This window comes from Hemibagrus wyckioides, linkage group LG15, assembly GCF_019097595.1.
Source record: "Hemibagrus wyckioides isolate EC202008001 linkage group LG15, SWU_Hwy_1.0, whole genome shotgun sequence".
Lineage (NCBI taxonomy): Eukaryota > Metazoa > Chordata > Actinopteri > Siluriformes > Bagridae > Hemibagrus > Hemibagrus wyckioides.
This window is the reverse complement of record NC_080724.1, coordinates 7,796,491-7,809,873: the sequence shown is the minus strand read 5'-3', so window position 1 is coordinate 7,809,873 and position 13,383 is coordinate 7,796,491. Positions and strand designations below refer to the sequence as shown.

Here is a 13,383-nt window from a genome sequence, read left to right as displayed (position 1 = left end):
GTTAATGTGGCATTAAAAATTATTACATTATTTGAAAAATACTTTGTCTAATGTTACAAATCACAGTGTCCCGGTATATGCAGAAATACGACACAAAGTTGGCTCCATCCCAAACGGCTTCTTATTAAAATATAGCGCACAACACAAAAAGGATAGTAAGGCTTATGTAGTGCCCTGTGTAGTGCACCTATATAGGGAGCATAGACAGATTTGGTATTCAACCCGGATTTTGTAACCCGAAATCTAAGATGGCGGCCTCCAGAGTTGTGCTGTCTCTGTCCAAAGCCTTAAACCCAATACGGCGAGGAAATACGATCAAGGTAAGCTATTAGTTATAATTTCTATTTATTCACTATATGGAAAAAGTAGTGTTATGATTTACATATCACTGTATTAAAACTATTTTGTACCCCATGGCAGTTTGCCAAAAGGTGCGGCTAGCTTGTACAGGAACTACATGTTTAAGAAGGATAGCAGGTTTGGCATAGAAATAATGAAATGAAACCTACAAGCCCAGTAAAAAACGGAGAATAAGTTCAGATATTGGTGTGTAGATAAGAGACTACACATGTGCTAACGTGGGTTATAGCATTAGCTAGGCAAAATAGCGTGTACCTGCATTCCCTGCAGAGAAATCCCGCCTTTTTTGTTTGGATTGGCTGAGGCACTTGTCTGTAATAAGTAACTGACCAATCAGAGAACAGCAGAAGAAAAGAAAAGAATCAAGTTTAAATAGGCATCTTGATGATATCCCACATATCCTCTTTGAAATGTACCAAATTTACTGACCTGACCTGAATCGTGCTGGCTGTGATTAACTGTTTACCAAATCATTTTCTCTTTAGGTATTTGGACCAACTCTCTCCAGCCAAAGGGAGAAAACTACCTATGCAGTGAGTATTGATTTCTTTAGGCTGATGTAGATTACAGGATGTCTCTGAAAGGGTGACATCATCCTCAACCACATTAGATATTTTTGTGTTTGTTAGTGATGTTGCATTTTTTGTTATTCCTATGAGGAATTCTGAAATAAAAATCAACTAAACCTAAAGTTACAGTCTGTTTGACTTTTGTAATGCTCTTTTGGTCTTTCTAACCTCCTCTTTTCCTCCTCTCACCCCAAAGGGAAAAAGCATAGTAAGTAGCATACACTTAATTTCAAGCATATTATAACTTGTAAGTACCCCATCATGACACATGCATAATTCTGATCTAATGTATTGATGTTCTCAAGCCTCCCCCTGCCAGGTATGGTGGCAGACACACTGTCACACTGATCCCAGGAGACGGGATCGGCCCGGATCTGCTTAACCATGTGCGAGAACTGTTCAGGTCAGCCTTGAGTGTTTACTCTGTAAAAAGTTGGCATCTATGCTGAACTTGTGTGACTGTTAATGGCCTCAAGGAGTTTAATGTCCTTATTTATCCCCATAATCACTAAAATGAACATTCCTTTTGTTGTATTAACCATACAGTTTCTAATCTAGCTCAGGGAACTAGTTTCCATAGTTTGGTTTGGACACTCCCTGTCCACTTTAACAGGAACTCATTTAAGTAGATATCTGATAAGTCAGTTATATGGCAACAGCACAATTCATGAAGCCATGCATTTACAGGTATTTTTACAGAATAAACAAATTTTTGAATAAATTGTATTCATATAAAGGCTCTTGCATATATTTTCAGTGTTCAATCCCAAAGACTGACCTTACATACAAGCATGAACATGTTGTATTGCGTTGCAGGTTCAGCTGCGTTCCTGTGGACTTTGAGGTGGTGAATGTCAACTCCTCCCTAACTAATGAGGACGACATCAACAATGCCATCACTGCTATACGCCGGAATGGAGTTGCTCTTAAGGGTTAGTGATCTGCTGTTGTTTATAATAGACATCCTTGTGAGAATTATGCTAAAAATAATATTTTATATCATTTCAAGTCTTCTAAACTTGGAATTAGTTGTCCAAAAATTGATTGGCTTTTTTTATTCTTAATATTTTCTGTATCTTTTCATATTTAGTATAAAGCTTTAATCATGCTGTGGATTTAGTTTTTTTTTGTGTGTGTGTTTTATTGGTTTATTTTTTTTGTAGGTAACATTGAGACAAACCACACACTGCCACCTTCACACAAATCAAGGAACAATCTTCTCCGGTAAGGAGAACACAGAAGTATTTGATATAATTTCCAAAAAGACATGAGACTGCTGTTTTAAACTCTGGCATGCTTGGTGTTTTTTCTATCCATTCTTCCCTACATCTCTCAGCACTAGTCTGGACCTATATGCAAACTTGATGCACTGCCAGTCCTTGCCTGGTGTTCAGACCCGCCACAAGAACATTGATATTATCATCATTCGAGAGAACACGGAGGGGGAGTACAGCAGCCTGGAGCATGAGGTAAACACCAGATATCCCTCCTTTCATTCCTGTTTCTTCCACACAAACCAGACCACAGTTAGTCCATACTGTAAAGGTGATTAAATCTCTGTGTTTATGTGATAGAGCGTACCCGGTGTGGTGGAATCCCTGAAGATCATCACACGGAATAACTCCCTGCGTATTGCAGAGTACGCCTTCAAGTTGGCCAGAGAGAAAGGACGAAGCCGGATCACGGCTGTGCACAAGGCCAACATCATGTGAGTCGTTAAGCACGTGCATGTGCTACAACAGATTAATATGCCTGTTTAACCATTCGTCATATCTTGGTATTTAACCTTCGAATTATGCTTATCAAGTGGTTTCTTATCACAAAAAGTCTTAAAGCTCCTTCCAAAAGTAGGGGTTAACATATTCTTGAATGCATTAGTTAAAGGGCATTAAGAATAAATGCTGTTCGTATTTGAACAGAATGTCTAGTCATAACCAGTACAGGTGAGTGGGACCCAGTTCGTGGACAGCAGGTTGACATTTACTCCCACTGGGTCTCATTCATTAATTTTGGTTTAAAGCTGTGTACAAATGTTTGCAGAAGCCAAACTGAACAAAAATGTATGCCAGTTTTATGCTTTTGTATTGTTGTGTGTATGATAAAATGGCATTCAGCTGTAAATTACCACTGTATACACACACCAGCTGATATCCCAGACAAATTCAGTTAAAAAAAAAAAAAAAAAAGTTCACATAGTGGAAAGTGCAAACTGGTCCAAAAACAATTTCGCTGAAGTACTGTAATAGTATTTAGCAACATATCCAGAAAAGTCACAGCACCTGAACAGGCTAGTTCAGATATGAAGAGAAATCACGGACACGAATTCTATCCAGTTGTCAGTCAGACAGAATGCGTGAGGTCGAAATTAATAGAAAAGCTGTGTCAAGACAGAGAATTACTGCTAATGAACAGGAACAGGAGACTCCAGGAAGGCCAAACCATGACGAAGGAAAATCTTACCAGCCTTTTTAAAATCTGAGGAAGTATGTAATTTCCTTAAATGCCATTTAGGTTGTATGGACCTAAAATATTTCCTTTGCGTCTGTTTTGGAAGAAATAAGCGGCAGTGTAATCCATTTATAAAAATACAGTAAGTCGTTGTGCATTATAAGATTCGAACTAGATCAGTCAAGGTTTATAGGTGAATTGGGTAGAATTCCTACTCTAGCTGGAGTAGAATATTCACTTGGATGTAAATTGTGTGAGGTATATGCTCATATCTCGATAATTGAGGCCCATTGTCACTTATCTAAATCATTAGGAACACTGTGAAGTGTAGAGCGTTTAATATTTGAGTAAGGATTACCTCACTCCCCGAATCCTCAAGGTTTTCTCCTCATGTTGGCTCAGAGAGCATTTTTTTTCTTGGCAAGCATCACCTCTGGCTTCCTCAGTGAATTACAATTTAGCTTCTGTCACTTACAATATCAGAAAATTTCTGTTTTCTATAAACAAACTGCAGTCAGTCGTGAACAACACATGTAATTGTAAGTGCTTTCCTGGCATTTGGGAAGATTTGAATTGATGAGCTCATAAAAAAAAGGAAAGTAGTCTATTCTAAGTTTACCTCACTTAAATTTCATCAACCAGCACAATTCATTATAATGGCACAAATCAGGGAGGTGCTGGCCAGGGCTTGGAGCATGGTTTCTGTTTCATATGTTAGTGATACTGGAGGAGAGTGAGTAACGCAAGCAAACTTAAAACAAAAGCAATTCTTACTATTCAACATAGTTTCTCTTTTTCTTTTTCTTTTCTTTTTTTTTTTTTTTAAATAGAAGTTGTAACTGCATAAAACTTCTTGTTGTTCTGAAGGTCAGTCGTTATTTCATTAGGCTTGTAAATTGATGTACAGTTTGCTTCAGAAATTTACATACATCTGCAAAATGGTAACAATTAAAAGAAAAAAGATTGATTAAAAAAAATTGCATGTTGTGTGTTATTTAGTTCTGCCCTGTGTAAGCTATTTCAAATAACAGATGTTTACACATAGTCCACTAGACACGGTTATACCTGAATTTGCTCAAATAAATCAGTTTTAGACGCTTGATTTTTAATACTCAGTGATGATCTGCAACTGTTTTTATGTTTCGTGATAGTCGTTAATGAGTCCCTTGTTTGTCCTGATCAGCTAAACAGCCCGCTGGTCTTCAGAAAAATCATGCAGGACCTGCAATTTTTTTGCGTTTCCAGCATCTGTTGTATATTTTACCTATTTTCAACGATGGTTATATGATTTTGAAATCCAATTTTTTTATTAGGGACTCGTACATACCTATTTGACTAAAAGTCAAAAGTAAACATTCCCTGGTGCTCAACAAGGCATTTAGAACCAGGGGATGTAAACTTTTAAATAGGATTACCTTAATCTATAAAGATTTTGTATTTTTTTTATTTAATACTGCCTTTCAAAAGCTACATAGGATATTTACGTTTCCCAGAAAACAAAATAAGAGTGCCATAATCAGATTTCTGAATCAGTGTTTGTTTGTATCATTTTCTCTTTCTCCCTCGCTGTCTGTCTGTCTGTCTGTCTGTCTGTCTTTCCCCTCTCTTTTTCTTTCTCTCACCAGGAAACTGGGAGATGGCCTCTTTCTCCAGTGCTGTAAAGAGGTTGCCTCTGGATATCCTGACATTGCCTTCGACAGCATGATTGTAGACAACACCACTATGCAGGTCAGAGGAATTCTAATAGGTTATAATTCTAAAAATTCATAATTCTAAATGCCCAAGTTTTCAAGTGTAGATAATTAATATGTATTAATTGTAATACTAGGGCCAAAAAAAAACAAGCCTTCTCATTTCTTGCTTCTTATTTTTTTGCTTGTTTGTTGCATTGTATTTTCTCAGCTCGTTTCCAAGCCCCACCAGTTTGATGTCATGGTGATGCCTAATCTGTATGGTAACGTGGTCAGCAACGTGTGTGCCGGACTAGTGGGTGGACCTGGACTGGTGCCTGGAGCCAACTACGGGAAAGATTATGCTGTTTTTGAAACTGTGAGCATGTTTTAGCCGAGAAGACGGTGTACTTGACCAGACTGATGAAAAGCCTGAATCAGAGATTTTTTAATGTGCAAAATAAATTGACCCTATACATATGTTTGTTTGATTTTGTTGGCAATTCGTTTTATGTGGATACATTGGATTGATTTGCGCCCTTATTGTTCTGTCAGGCCACTCGGAACACTGGGAAGAGCATCGCCGGCCGGAACATTGCCAATCCCACTGCAATGCTACTGGCCAGCTGTCTCATGCTGGATCACCTCAAGTAAGTTCAGCACACTGACCCTGTCTGTTGTATTCATTCGTCACCACACACACAGCGGTTTGACATAATGTTCAGTCTGAGACATTAGTCATTTCTCTCAGCAGCTGGAATCTGGAGCCAAGCTGGGTGCAGACATTTTGGGGCCTGAATTTGTGGCTTTCTTTGTTTATTTACTTTTATTTATTTTTTTGAATGATTAAATCATTTTAGAACATTAAGTGGCTGTTTCACAGACATGACTTCTCATTAAGACTAATTTTAAATATAACCGGTCTGTGGCACTTGGACATTGACTGACAGCTTCAGTCCCTTGAACTAGCAATAAAATCATTTTTGGACACTCAGCTGTTCGACTTAAAATGTAATCCAGTTAATGTGTAATTTTGCATGCAGGCACTTACCGAAAATATAAATGATGTTAATCTGTGTAATCTGTCCTTCACTTTTCTCTTTAGACTTCACGAGTACGCCAGCATGATCCGTAACGCTATTTTCACTACTATGAACGAGACTCAGGTAAGGTCCACAGTTATCTCAGGAGTTTGTATACTTATGAAGCATGTGCACATTATTATTGTGCAGTAGCTCGACTCGCTCATTATGTCATTAGCCAGAGATTAAGATTGAGATAAGGATGTTCTCCTTTAAAATAAATTGTGTGTACAATTTTGTGCTCACATGCATATTGTGATTAATGCCAGTCACTTGTAAATTACCGGACATGTCCACATTTACAGTTAGTGATGCCAGCAAAGCTCACAGAGACAAAAAACAAATTACATGAGCAAAAGTGACCATTAATGACTTGATGTGGACGAGTCCAGCGAAACGTTTAATTTTACAAAAATCTTGAGTGAAAAGCATGCATGTGTCCGTTGCAAAGGGCACACGCTCTTGATATGCATAGATACACTGGGGGATTTTATATACAGAGCCTAAGTGCATAAGGGGCTTTATTATATGTTATATACTTGTGTTTTAACATTATAAGAGAATGCTGAGAATCGTTTCGTTTCATATTAAAAAGATCATGATCCTGTTTGTTTAGAGATTGGCTACCCTTTTTTGGTTCCATTTAAATCTCTCAGATTTTGCATGTATATCCATTTACTTCTGTTCAACGTGACTTACAAATGAGGCAGAATGCAACCCAAGCACAAAGCTGAGCAGTTGAGGATAAGAACCTTGCCCAGGGCCACAATATACAAATGTATGTATATCTAAATACACTCCCCAGCCACCTGCTCCCTGGTCATTCAAACAATTATCCAAGCATGTGTCCCCAGTGCAGTGCATAAAATCATGCAGGTCAAGAGCTTTAGTTAATGTTTATACCAAATATCAGGATCGAGGTTAGGGTTAGAGTCTCTGATTTTGAGAGTGGCTTAGATGGGTTCGAGTATTTCAGAAACCACTGATCTCCTGGGATTTTTACACTGTCTAAAGTTTATACAGAATGTTGTGAAAAACAGCCAAAAAAAGTGAGTCTGTGGGTGAAACTGTGTGGCCAGACTGGTTTGAGACGTCAAGATTGCAAATAACTAATCTTTACGTTTATGGTGAGCAGAAGTGCATCTCTGAACATGCCCAAACCATGAGGAGGATGAGCAACAACAGTAGAAGGAGAACAGGAGTCTTACAGCAGGCACAGGGTTATTGAAACTGACCAATTAAAGATTGGATAAATTTTTCTAAACTTGTAGCTTGCTGTTCACTTTTGGTCCAGTGTGATGTGACCATTGACTGAAGATCTTGGCTCGTATTTGCATGATTTCATGTACTGCTGATGGGTTTAATTGCATGAATGAGCAATTGGGAACAATTCAGGCGTTTCTAATAATGTGGCTGGAAAGTGTACATATTGTGTTGTGTGTGTTTTAGAAATGGGATGGCACTTAATGTTCTGGGTTTTTTTTTTTTTCCTGTGTTGCCTGTTGTTCTGTAGTTGCATACACCAGACATCGGGGGGCAGGGCACTACCTCGGAGGTGGTACAGGCCATCATGAGAAACATCAAGAGCAGCGGCCCGCTCACTTCAGAGCTCTAATGCTATGACAATAACACCACAACAGCCATATATGGTAATGAAGCACTCTTTAAAATGATGACACTGTTTAAAATGATGAAGGGAAGAGCTGGCATGAAGTTTATTTGTTAGTGATTAACCCTTATACATTATTGATTAAAGAATCAGTAACGTGTGTGTGTGTGATCGATCTAAGTAACTCCATGCATACTTGAGTTAAATTCGCTTAAATGATGCCTGCTTTTTTTTTTTTCTATCTTGGTTTGCATTTCAATTTTTGGTAATAAATCATGTCCTCCACAGATTCTCAAACATCAGCAGTCCAGAATATGGACAGAGGATCAAGATATGGTCTCTTTACAGGTTGAAGGTTTTCTTTTTTGGGTTCATTCGGTCTGTCCCGATTGGTGTCCATCAAGGGTCATGCAACATAACTATTATGCGCTGATGTGATATTTATGTATAGGTTACGGTTTATAATGATAAAAGCATTCCAATGTTAAACAACTTTGAGATGCAATCGAGTTTCATTCAGACATGCTTTATTCAGTCATTCATGAAATCCATTGTTCTGTCCCTTAAACAAAACTAGGCCAAGTTACTTGATAAAATATGATTAATTTATATTCAATATTTTCTCAAATTATTTATTATTCAGGAAAATTATTAAGCATCCAGGAAACTGTAAAATATTATATATATATATATATATATATATATATATATATATATATATATATATATATATATATATATATATATATATATATATAGATATATATATATATATATATATATATATTAATATATATATATTAATATAGTTTCCAGGATGTAAATATGGAATGGATGTATTCAAAAGGTGACCTTTTTCTGTCTCAACACAGTATGGTGTTCATTTAATGGAATGGTATTCTTATATTTTAACACGGTTCTGTAAACTGGTATGTTTGATTCTTATAGCACTTCCACTGTTACATGGATACATTTTGAGGGGGGGGGGAATCATTGTATGGTTTAACGCATCATGCCTGACATTTCCTTGTCAATAAAGTGGTTTATAAACGTCCTTCTTCCTGATCATGTCTGTGCTTTATAAGCTTGTGGAAATCACATTTAGCTGTCAAGTTGTTAACACATGGATAGACCACATGGGGTATAGTTTGATTACAGGACAGATTCTAGCAGACGTTTTCGGTGCTTGCTTCGATTGCTCTTGAGAAATTCCTCTCTGTGAGGAATGCCAAACATACTTCCATTTACAACATTTTACTTGTGTCGCTGCCAAATTTCCTTCGATTCAGTGCTTATTTGAAGGCAACATGTGGTTTTGTACCCCATGACCACATGTTATCTAATTGGAACGAGGGTGCCAATTGAATTTAAAATTCAGTTTTTGCTCAAAGTTCAAGCACTAAAAGGTTGAGGATGTGCTGCAGAAGAGGAACTAAATCACTGGCAATTTTCAGCTTATGACAAACCGTAACGTGAAGACTGAAGTGTTTGTTTCCGAACGTCTCACCAGGGGGCGACCATTGAGAGTCTGATGAATGCAGTTCTGTTCTCCTGAGTTATGGATGGCACGATTCCACACGAGCTGGCCAAGTTTAACAAAGTGAAACTCCACAGCGTAATTACTGCAATTAACTGCTAGCATGGGCTAACCCTGAAACAAAATGGTTGTGAACCTCTTGGAGGAAAACAAGGAAGTTACTATAGACCTATTTAGCACTTCTGAGCTTTCTTTATGGGGATGTTCTATGTATTTATTTTTAGACTATTTATTGTGGTAGTAAAAAATGTTTTTCTCACACATTTTGAAGGATGTTAGTAATCATTAGCAAAGGCAGGATCAGCAACACTACTAATGAGGAAAACATGAAAATGTTCTTAGTATTGCAGACGTTCCTGGATTTATATTGTGAATATTTTGGAACAGTTTGGATTTATATCTCGGGTGGACTGCAAGGTGGGAAACTGGGGACTGGAGAAAGCTGTACTGGAGAGGCCAGGTTGGTAAAGGAGGTTTCCAGGTTTCAGGTTTTTTTTTTTTTTACTTTCCTGGAACTTTCGTGTCACTGAGAGACAAATTGTTGGCTTCCACACACAGAGCTTTTGTTCTATGATTAGGTCACATTTTGAAGTTTGATTCGCTCTTGTTTATAATCTGTTTTCCATGTTACATCACACTTCAAGCCCTAAAAGCCACCAAGCTTAGTCATTTCACCTTTTGTGTCCAAATTTACCCACAGTCTAGTGACTACATTTCAACTAGAGATTTAGGAGATCACTGGGAGATACAGAGGCTTGCGTAAGAATTTGCACTCCATAGCTAAATACTTGAATACTTATGCAATCACACCGAATTTATAAATTTGTTCGGGGTGATGGTAGCTCAAGTTGTGTTGGTCAGAAGGTTGGGGTTCAAGCCCTAGCACTGTCACCGTTGGGCCCTTGAGCAAGGCCCTTAACCCCTCTGTGCTCCAGGGGCACAGCATCGTGGCTGACCTTGTGGTCTGTCTCCAACTTCCAAAGCTGAGACAAATGAAGAAAGCATTTCACTGCACTGTAATGTATCAAAGAATACATCTATTTCCCCAATTCAGTATTTTTATTTAAAGTAGATAATCCCCTTAGTGAAAGATTAAATTATAATATTGAGTTTGGGAAGGGGATGTAATTAAGTCCATTTCAGTTCCAGCTTGCACAAAATGGGGGGTATTAAATATTTAAATAATTGAAATATATTGACACAGGGTAAAATGAAAATGGCTGGAGCTCACTAATGCGATACCTGCAATCAACTCCACATTGTCCAAAAATATTGGCTGGTCATTTTGATGAGTCACGTAACACCAGAATAGAGAGATTGGCATGGTATTGCTGCCATAATAATACAACAGCAGGAGTAAAGTTATGAAGCAGAAAGAACTCTGGAACTTTACCAAAGTCATGTTATCTATATAAATAATGCATGTGTGTGTAACAGGTCTGTAAAATTATACAGTAAAAATCATATATCAAGGGTCTTAAAGCTTATGTAAGTATGCCCAGAGGTTTACTTCATCACATTTTTGCACAGCTGGATATGGTTTATACCTACACTCAAGTGTTCTCTGACTGGTCCCCCTGCTGCTTCAGGGCTATATAACAGCAAGACATGGAAGCAATGCCGATGACACATCACTAGAGCAGTATAACTTGATCCTTTAGTTCATTTGACTCAGTGTTTATGAACTGAAATGTTATTCATTTCCCCAGTGACTACTGGCCATCATTATTGTAAGGCAACATCCTCACTAACTCTTGCTCTGTGACTTCTGTTACAGTGATTCATGAGTGGTTCGCCTGACCGTTTCGGCACTGAACTCAACTACAAGCATGACTCATATTGAGTTTTTCCAAATACCATTTAGAGGAAAGTTTTAATTCAAAGCCTAGGCTTGCTGCAAGAGACTGACTAGATATACTATATGTAGATATTCTGCAGAGACATGAACCAAACCGAGGACCGACAGTAACCACCCCAGTGTCACCCTTAGAACATGACCAGTGTAGTGTAATGATGTCTGTACATGAATCAGTTGCCTAATTACTCTGATGGGACACATTAGAGGGCAGTTGTCTAAGTACCTTGAGGTCACTGGTCACTGAGAATTGTAATTGGAATACCCATCACTGGAAGACTAACTTTTAAAAAAAAGCATCACTTTTTTTGGATGATGGGGGAAATAAGCATGGCGCACATCCAATGATGTAAACGAGTCCTGTAGTTGTACTGCATCTGATACCTTATAAACATCTGACATTTTTGATATAAAAGCAGGGCCTTGAAAATAAAGCCTAGAGTTAAAAAGAAAACTGCAAAGTCAGAACTAGTTATTAAGGCAATTATAACACTTTGTTGGAAGTGGGGGCTGTCTAGAGCATGAGGGGTGATACTACCATTTGCCTAACAAGGGCCTGAGAGTATGACTCTCCATGCCCGGGACTGTGTAGAGCTGACGGTTCCATCTTGATCTGACTACATACCAGCTGCAAAAACGCAGGCTGATCTGGTCAAGCTGGTAGATCAGCTTTGCTAACAAATTATTTTCAACCTTCATTGTTGCATTATTTCCTCCCCCAATCCAAATACATTGGTTGTGTAAGTGTATGTGTGACTAAGCCTTGCGATGGGTTGTGCTCCAACTTGTACTTCGAGTCCACTGGTATAGACTCCAGGTATATGGATGATGCAAGGTACATTTGTCCTTAACGTTGTGTAAAGGTTACAGATCCTTCTCAGAGTCACTCATTTTATTCAGTTCAACAAAATGAGTTTACTGGCATTACATACAGTATACCTTTGAAAAATATATATATTAGATCTGTGGAAAGTCAGGTTACTCTTGACACTGCTCTTGAAAAGGTTCTTTAATAGTTCTTTAAGGGGTTCTCTGTGTCCTTAAAGCATTCTAGTTTGGGCAACTGTACCGTTTCAGTGAGCCTGTTACCAATAAAGCCTCTTTCCTTCCTCTTTCCTTCCTGTACATGGCTGATCTACTGGAACCAGATGTGCTCATCCACCTCAAGGTTCATTGTGTTGTGAATTCCAGGACGCTTTTCTGCTCACCACAGTTGTAAAGAGTGCTTATTTGTGGCCATTATCTTCTGACCATTTTCTCCTCTTGAACTATTGCTTACTGGTTGTTTTTTTCATTTTCACACTATTCTGTACATATATGACAAGTCCAGATCAGCAGTTTCTGAAATACTCAAACCAGCTGTCACCAGCAACTATGTCACTGTTAGTCACCGAGATCAATCTTGTCCCCAATCTGCTGTTCGATGTGAACATAAACCTAAGTTCTTGACCTGTATCTACATGATTTTATGAATTGCATTGGTGCTGCATGATTGGATGATAAGTGCACTAATACACAGGGATATGGGTGTTCATATTAAAGTATCCAGCTAGTATTTGTGTTTCAGTAGGTCAATAAGGAGCTGTTAAAGGTTGATTTTAATATGAAGGATTTGAGCAGAGGGGAGCATGGTGGCTTAGTGGTTAGCACTGTTGCCGCACAGCAAGAAGGTCCTGGGTTCAAACAGGGCAAGGGCCTTTCTGTGTGGAGTTTTCATGTTCTCTGCATGCGTGGGTGTACTCCAGTTTTCTTCCCACTGTCCAAAAACATGTACATTAGGTTGATTGGTAATTCTAAATTGCCTATAGGAGTGAGTGTGAGTGTGTGGTTGTCTGTTTATATGTGTGGCCCTGTAGTGGACTGGTGACCTGTCCAGGGTGTACCCCTGCCTTTTGCCCAATGTGTGCTGGGATAGGTTCCAGCAGATCGCCGTGACCCTAATTAGGAATAAAGCGGGTATAGACAATGGATGGATGGATTTGAGCAGATGTAGGTTATTCTAAAGTATTACTACTTAGTCTAGAGTGTATTACAGTGAAGACCTTGTTGTGGTATAAAAGAAAGAATAATGACATTAGCTAAGTGAATCAGTATGACATACCTGTTTAGACTTGGATTCCTAAACACTTAGTGCTGTATTACCTCTAGCATCACAGAATATCACAAAATAAAGCGTTTGTACAAGATGTTTGAGAAATACAAGCAAAGCAGTGTTTGTTAAACATGTTTGTTATTAAAGTGCAGCTTTTCAGC

The 13,383-nt window shown here is 38.3% G+C and overlaps 1 protein-coding gene across 1 annotated transcript; it reads left to right on the top strand.

Moving 5' to 3' along the window:
• Window positions 1–199: 199 nt before the first annotated feature.
• On the top strand, window positions 200–8,792 carry idh3g (isocitrate dehydrogenase (NAD(+)) 3 non-catalytic subunit gamma). The gene is made up of 14 exons (XM_058409766.1): window positions 200–320; window positions 846–893; window positions 1,126–1,137; window positions 1,235–1,332; window positions 1,746–1,861; window positions 2,093–2,153; window positions 2,266–2,398; window positions 2,504–2,637; window positions 5,003–5,105; window positions 5,280–5,426; window positions 5,603–5,697; window positions 6,153–6,213; window positions 7,643–7,778; window positions 8,027–8,792. The coding sequence occupies exons 1-13, from the start codon at window positions 249–251 to the stop codon at window positions 7,742–7,744; spliced, it is 1,182 nt and encodes a 393-aa protein (XP_058265749.1). The 5' UTR covers window positions 200–248; the 3' UTR covers window positions 7,745–7,778; window positions 8,027–8,792.
• The last annotated feature ends 4,591 nt before the right edge of the window (window positions 8,793–13,383 follow it).

What these genes read in the sequence shown, in the direction of transcription:
- idh3g (XM_058409766.1), top strand. Translation starts at nt 249, where the DNA reads ATGGCGGCCTCCAGAGTTGTGCTGTCTCTGTCCAAAGCCTTAAACCCA. An exon ending in CATGTGCGAGAACTGTTCAG is followed by an intron (nt 1,333 to 1,745) that starts GTCAGCCTTGAG and finishes ATTGCGTTGCAG; the next exon opens with GTTCAGCTGCGTTCCTGTGG. An exon ending in GTGCACAAGGCCAACATCAT is followed by an intron (nt 2,638 to 5,002) that starts GTGAGTCGTTAA and finishes TTCTCTCACCAG; the next exon opens with GAAACTGGGAGATGGCCTCT.